This window comes from Arachis hypogaea, chromosome 20, assembly GCF_003086295.3.
Source record: "Arachis hypogaea cultivar Tifrunner chromosome 20, arahy.Tifrunner.gnm2.J5K5, whole genome shotgun sequence".
NCBI classification, from domain to species: Eukaryota; Viridiplantae; Streptophyta; class Magnoliopsida; order Fabales; family Fabaceae; genus Arachis; species Arachis hypogaea.
This window is the reverse complement of record NC_092055.1, coordinates 19,463,828-19,471,260: the sequence shown is the minus strand read 5'-3', so window position 1 is coordinate 19,471,260 and position 7,433 is coordinate 19,463,828. Positions and strand designations below refer to the sequence as shown.

The 7,433-nt window shown below is 33.2% G+C and overlaps 1 protein-coding gene across 1 annotated transcript; it reads right to left on the bottom strand.

Annotated features, from left to right (window-relative positions):
• Window positions 1-2,072: 2,072 nt before the first annotated feature.
• Window positions 2,073-7,136, bottom strand: LOC112784051 (ubiquitin carboxyl-terminal hydrolase 4). The gene is made up of 6 exons (XM_025827146.3): window positions 6,645-7,136; window positions 5,548-5,664; window positions 4,552-4,650; window positions 3,587-3,775; window positions 3,321-3,502; window positions 2,073-2,843 (listed from the first exon to the last, which is right to left on the bottom strand). Exons 1-6 carry the CDS (start codon window positions 6,759-6,761, stop codon window positions 2,438-2,440), a joined length of 1,110 nt encoding a protein of 369 aa, XP_025682931.1. The 5' UTR covers window positions 6,762-7,136; the 3' UTR covers window positions 2,073-2,437.
• Between the last annotated feature and the right edge of the window lie 297 nt (window positions 7,137-7,433).

The window sequence follows — 7,433 nt, the reverse complement described above, 5'->3', positions numbered from 1 at the left end:
TAATGGTCTGTGAGCGAAATCTACTCCTCTTTGTGAGTACCAGTTTTATTTTGCATCAAAATTCATGCCTTTGACAATGACAAAGAAGAAGGAACTAAGCTTTGCAGAAATTCAAAGTGAACAATAAAATTTAAATGTCTTGAATAAAAGGAAAATCAAATTAAATAAAAGAAAAGTGTTTGGAAAAATAAAAACTAAATTGAAAGGTAAAGACTGGAAAGGATAAAAGTTGCTGAATTTAAAGGGATCGAAATGAAATTGCAAAGAAGATAAATTGCATGGAAAGAAAAGTTGCAGGAAATTTAAATGAAAAGTAAAGATATGGAAGGAACTCTTCAAAGAAAAAGACTCTTGACTGACTCAGAAAGTCGCTGGGATGTGAGTGAGTGTGAGTGTTTTCTCTGGAAAGATTCTAACCATTGTTCCTTCGATCTTTCACGTATTTATAGAAGTCTTCAATCAAATTCAGATATAACTTCCACGTCCTTGAATAACTGTTCCCGCTCTCCTTGAGTGCCGTCTGTAACTGCCACTAACCATCTTCACTTATTAATTTTTTCACTTCTTCGATTGCTTCACTCTTTCTTGATGAGTCCTAGTCGATTAAAATCCTCTCCTTCATCGATTGACCATTTTGATGAATCCTATGTAGTTAATCTTCACTTCTTTTTTCAACTAACAAATTACTTTAAAGATTGAAACTTTTGCCTTCGATTCAGTTTTCTGTCTACCATCTTTCATACCAGTAACCTCTTCTTCGATCAGCTGACCTCCATTGAGTTTGCCTCTTCAATTTTCACAATTACGTCAATCAATTAATAGAGAGTACCTAACGGAGTACCCATTAGCTCCAATCCAAAGTTAATTCTAACATATATTTAGAGGTTGATCCAAATATTTTGGCACTTGACAATGATCGAAGTCTAACTTGTCGAATATTGGCTTGTCAAAAAATTCAATAACATCTTTATCGAAAATATTATTTTCGATATAACAATATGATTATATAACGAGTAATAAACACAATTATTTTTAGATGAGTTTCGGATGTGTTAAAAAATTATTTAGTGAGCAATCTTATAACTTTAGATGTGTTAAAAAATTATTTATGTTAAGAAAAATATAAACACGAATTTAAACGAATTTTGGATGTGTACCAAATGTATTTTATGTGTTATCTTATTATAAAAATTATTTATGTTAAAAAGCACAAATTTAAACGAATTTTAGATGTGTACTAAAAATATTTTCTATGTTATTTTATTAGTTTAGATATATTATGAAACAATTCGAAAAACAGCTAATGTAAAACAACAACATAGATAAGTTCCTAATGCATACAAACAAGGGAAATTATCAATAATATACTTCTACCTTTCGAAAATGCATCTTGATAGTTGCTCAAGATTACTCCCCATCTTTCTTGCACCTGATTCCATCTTCAAGCTATAATTTATTCTTCATATTCCCATCTCACCAATCTTTCATTCTTTATTGTGACTATACTCTCCAACCAGCTTGTTATCTTCCTTCAATCCATCCCACGATATTATTATTATCCACTGCTATCGCTATCTCTTTTTTAATATTCACCTTCTCCAAACAAAATTTGAATTAGAGGTGGTTACTATTGTTATAGTGCTAAGTATAATGATTATAAAATTTAAATTAAATAAAAATAGTAGTAGTTTCTTAAAAATAAAAATTATGATTAATTAAAAAATAAAATAATAAAATGTTAGATTTAAAGGCCGAGTGAGTGAAGAATAGTATTTAAAAGATGAGTAGCAATGTTGATAAAAGTAAACTAACTCATTTGTTTAGTTCCTAGATACCCTCTTTTATAAATTTTTAATCTATAGGTAAGTTTTGGTTTTAGTTGCTTCAATAATTTCGCATTAAAATTGAGAAGTGATGCCAAGTGGAGATGGAGCTGAAGCCCTGCATCGATTTATTTTGGATAAACTTATAAAGCTATTATCCCTGCATTCTAGTCACTAGATAACGATTACCGGGTAGATAGATTTTATTGATGAGACAAGACCCTAGCAAACTATTGTAATACAGAAAAATTACCATGAGTTGAAATTGCCATTGAATTGTGAATTGTGTATCTAATGTTCGATTAAACATTTGATACCATGAATACATGGTCCGTGAAATACTCTCTTGCCATATATATACTGCTCTATCTACTCTTATTGTGGGAAGGGAAAAAAAACCATGCTTCCACTATCCACTGTACATTCCATCAATTTAAGTATACATTTTCACAACCCTTATCCTATCGAGGATGAATAACAACTCCTCAAACAGGTTGAATGGGAAAATGGTTTTAAAAAAAAAAAGAAAAAAGAAAATTAATTAACAATAAACAGAAGACAGAGGAAAAAGAGACAAGTTCAAATGATTCAGGTATCTAAAAAAACTCCTCCATCTAACTCTTGTGACCAGAGGCTGTGCTCTCGTAGAACAAAATGTAACCATGGTCTGTATTACTGGAATATTCCTGTGATGACCCAAAAAATGTCTGAACGGCTGACTCATCTATCATCTCAACATTTTCGTCGTCAAAAAATAACCAGTGGTTATGGCTTTTCACAAGGCTAACATAATGGCCATGGTTAGGGCCACTACCAACATGGACAACTACTGCAAACAGAGAATACTCAATGTCTGCATCTTCAACGGTATCACTCAGCTTCAGCTCAAGGGGGAAGACAACCCGGTAAGATAACTTCTTGTAGCGGCCAAGCTGTTCAATATACTTAAACCGTTTTAGATGGATGACCAAGATTTGAGGTGGTTTCTTTATCTTCATCCTCTTCTGAGCTTCTTGCAAACTAACATGACAAGAGGAAAATTGCAACTTCATTACCAGAACAGTAAAAGGACACAAAATTAAAGCAGATAATGTTTACATTTTACACACTTTAAGATAAATATCTATTTTCAAAGGAAGGTGAACTTGTCTTGGTTTGGTACTTTGATTTTTCTCTCATAATGTTAGATCACAACCATATATCCCAAACCAGGATACTTTATGGTATAGGCAAAAAACAGATGCCAACTTATTTTCTAGCAAAAGGAGCCAAATAAATTAAGCCGTTTAAACAACTCTACACAGAAAAATTGATCAAACAAGAAGTAGCATGACTCAGCAATGCACTCAAATGGAAATGGTTGAACTCCCAATTTACCTTCAGAAGAGTTCACACAAAAAAAATATCAGCTACTGTTTTCAACACACACACACACAAATAACATGTATGCTCTTCTCATAATACTAAACATAATCTGTGCCATGAAAAGCTATATACCTGCAGCATTTGTCACAAAAAAATTTATCTTCGGCATTTAATGTCTCTGTTGAACTGAAGTTTTTCAAACAGCTTGTAATTGAACTGTTCTGTTCAATGTCGAGGCTCAGGTCAAAAAAGGTTTCATCCCTAGCAGTCACTGTTTCGCATTGTAGGCACCTTGTCTCATTGGTGAGTATTCCCTGCAGACAAATTTACGATAATTTTCACTGCTGGAGCAAGCAACATGAATAAATGAAAACATTAAATGGGCAGATCAAGGTCACCTGAAAGTTTTTATGAACCCAAGTAACTAAAGGCTCTTTCTTGGTGCCATTAACTGGACCAGCTATAGGCCCATTTGCAACCTTTTCAGAAGGCGGTAATGGATCTTGATCATCTTTTGCAGACTGGGCCTCTTTCTCCAAAATGTCGACAAGTTCATTCAACAAAAAGTTCAAGAATTCATGGGCATCCTACCAAAATGATAAAGTCACAATGATAGTACTGCTTTAAAATTACTTTCCCTAGAGAATAGGACAAATATGAAACATCATGCAACAAACAGTATATTGAGTCTAGTAGAGAAATAACATCACATTTGATAAATAAATAATGCCATGCTCTTGTAGAGAACTAAGATTAGGAAGGAGATGTCTATAAACAAATTGAGGCACACAACCTTGTTTGAACTTATCAAATTGCCATTATGCAGCCTAGCTGCCATATATAGATTTGAAATTATTACATTTCGCACAACCTATATACTAACCAATAGAAACATGAACATGTATCAATTCAACTACAGATCTTCATGTTTATCTACTTTTCTACAGAGGGAAAATATGTCTGGCCGTGATCATTTTAACAGGTCATCATCTTATGATATAGTCAAAAGAATTCCCAGTTCAACATGTTGCTTTCAAGTTTAACTATAACTCTAAAATCATTTTACTGTCAAGAATGACAAAGTGACTAGCAAGGGTAACCCAGATCTAACTAGTGATATATCTAGAGAACTATAATAAAGAGTAAAGAGATTACAGCATCCTTTACTAAGATTAACTAATCAGAAGCAACTAAAGAGGGACATTTACAAAATGAACACAGTATGCATGGCGTCTTCCTTAAATATAAAAGCCAAAAATCCTGTATGCACAAAATGACATTCCATGTTCTTACAGTCACATATATATCTCTAGATTAATCATCCTTTGACTTCTGGTTCATTCTTGACCGTCTAAACACATACCTGGTGCATATAGCTGCGGAAGAGTTCATTTTGTTTTTTCAACCTCTGTACAAATCTTTTGGGAGCAATCACACCAGTTTTCTTCTTTTGGGAACTTATCTACAGCAAAAGAATTGTATGTTAAGTGAAAATGAAGCAGACAAGTGCATTCAAGCAATTGTCCATTTCACAGGCACAGGGCTTATATACTGAAGCATCCAACAAAACACACCTAGACATGCATGCATGATGCAATCACATCTACCAAGTCCTTACATATCAATAGAAATGAACAAAATGTAGAGATAGACAAAAACATATTTACTATAGAATGTACCATAAATATATTGAAGCAAACCCTCTGCCAATCTCTCATATCTCAGAAGAAAAACAGCCAATGGCAATAAATGTTAAACTAGGGATACAAATTAAACATAGGTCATTTCTTAATCAACTTTACTAGATCTGCAGATAGACACAATGTTCTTTATAAGGAACAACTGAACGGATGCATGCAGCTCTCTAGGTCAAAACCGCATGTTTTCTCGATCAACCATGCTATATGTACACAAAAATTCAGTCACCATTCAGCCATCCGTATAGAATACATGTTGAAATATGAAAAATGTATTGAAATGTATAAAACAACACATGTAAATATACACATATTTGGTGGCTATTTTGGTGTGCAGGGAGCTTTTTTTTGTTCCTCAACATATAGACAAAAATAAGAAAAATCTTTATATGAATTCCTGGTGTTCAAGTTTGATTCTAACTACTAAGAATATGAATTATGAATTTCTTTATAGCATGACAGAGGGCCCCAGAAATAGTTGATGCTGATGGAGTATAAGGTTGTTATTGCAAATGATACTCAAGTAACCCCAACATGTGTTCCTTTCTTAAAATCAGTGAAAAGAATACAAATCCTCTGATGCTAAATCATGCTCAAGTCAATCAATATAGTGGTTTCATTCAAGAAAGACCAAGAATTTTCTACGCTCATTAAGTCATTACCTGTGAAAATAAGTCAGCTAGGCAAGTTAAAAGATTTTCCTCTGCATCCGCCATGCTTTTGTTATTTGCATAATAATCTAACAATTGTTCACGAAATGGGACACAGAAGTACAGTGCCTGTATAAAGGAGGTACACTTTATCAGCAAAGAACCTAAAGAAAATATTAGGAATCTAAATGGGAATTCTCAACAGATATTGAGTATCCAAACAACATTCTTTCAGGTTTAAAATAACTCTACACCAAGCCAAAAGTTCAGATAAACCAAGTGATCTCTGCCTGGCTATTCTGAAAGCCCTACGAGCTGACATTATGCTACTGTACCCTTTCAAATAGTCAGAACAGTTAATTAGCTTCGCTATTAAGCCACCGTACCTCGGATGCAGACAATTCAAATTGGCAAACCAAATAGCTACATTGGATATAATAAACATCAGAAAAAGAAACTTCGACAAATCAATTTTTCCGCATCCATAAAAGAGGACTGCTTAAATTCAACAAGTCCAAGGAACTAAGCTTGTATTTTGATAGTTTGTTAGTATTTGAAAAACCATTATAGTTAGTTAGATAGTCAGTTATATTCCTCAAATTCCAGACTGTGAAAACACCTTGTATATAAAGCATTTGCTTAATTAATGGAGAGTCACTTGAATTCTTCCCATCAATTCATAAATTTTACTTCCAAAGCTGTGATATATGACAAACCTCAAACATCTCCCTATCTCTCTTTCAATTAGATTCTCCGCATTTCCTTTTAAAAGTAATAACCTCTCCCAATGAACAAGTAAAAGTTTTAATCTTTTATGTCAATGCACATCTTTTTTGTTCGTTGGTAAAATTCAATCAAACTGAACCAAAAATAATACATTATCCTGGATCCGTTTCCCTTAATCGATAACCTCTCACAATCTATTATAACAATCTATATGCACTAATGAACATTGAAGAATCAAAATGTCTATAGATAACAAAGAAGCCTAAATCAACCTCCCTGGATAGAAAAAATCGTGCTTTTCATGTGTAAGATGGAATTCCAACGTGACAAACCAAAACACAGAGTAAAGGAACAAACAGAAGAAAATTAATCGGATTCATGACCTGCAAAACGCTGTTGCAGTAACAAGTGTTGCCGAAATTCTCGAGGCCGAAGTAACGTTCACCTTCAGGGAATTGGTCACCGAGAGCCTTCTCGAGCTTGGAACCCGCAGCACCCATCACCGCGTCAAACCGATCACTCTCACTTGGATCTTCTTGTTCGATTCAACTCACCAATCCATCAATGCCAAATGCCAATTTCTCTCTCTCTCTCTCTGGTTTTCAAATCTTTAGGGTTTGTCTGCAGAACCAAGCGGGACGGCGTCGTTTTGGCTACAGGAAGAAGAAGAATAATAATGAGAAGAAGCAGGTCAGAAAACAAGGGTTTCGTTCGAGGAAGCGAATGCACGCACATGGACTACCAAAAAATATTGAGCTAAAAATAGAGAAAATGCAGAGAACAACGTTGGCTTTCTGTTGTTTTTTTTTTTTTTTTTTTTCTTCTCTTTTTTTATGGTAAATAAAATAAGAGAATCATAAAATACGAGAACAAATGCTTTTAAAATTCTCAATATTACTATTTATATGAAAATACAATTATTATTAATTAATTATAAGTTTAAATTATTTTATAACTTACAAAACATAAAAAAGGCAAAATTGAAAACTCAAGTGCAAATTTTAGGTAAAGTTTATAAAATTTTAGCCAAATTAATTAAATTATTTAATTGTTTTCGACTATCAACTTTATGTAAAATTGACTGTACCTGAGTTTTTACTTTAGAAAAATATTAATATTAAATAACATCTATTTGAAAAATTATAAGGCAAATGTTAATGCGACTTAGAAAT

What these genes read in the sequence shown, in the direction of transcription:
- LOC112784051 (XM_025827146.3), bottom strand. Translation starts at nt 6,761, where the DNA reads ATGGGTGCTGCGGGTTCCAAGCTCGAGAAGGCTCTCGGTGACCAATTC. An exon ending in ACTGCAACAGCGTTTTGCAG is followed by an intron (nt 5,665 to 6,644) that starts GTCATGAATCCG and finishes TCCTTTATACAG; the next exon opens with GCACTGTACTTCTGTGTCCC. An exon ending in GGGTTCATAAAAACTTTCAG is followed by an intron (nt 3,503 to 3,586) that starts GTGACCTTGATC and finishes ATTTGTCTGCAG; the next exon opens with GGAATACTCACCAATGAGAC.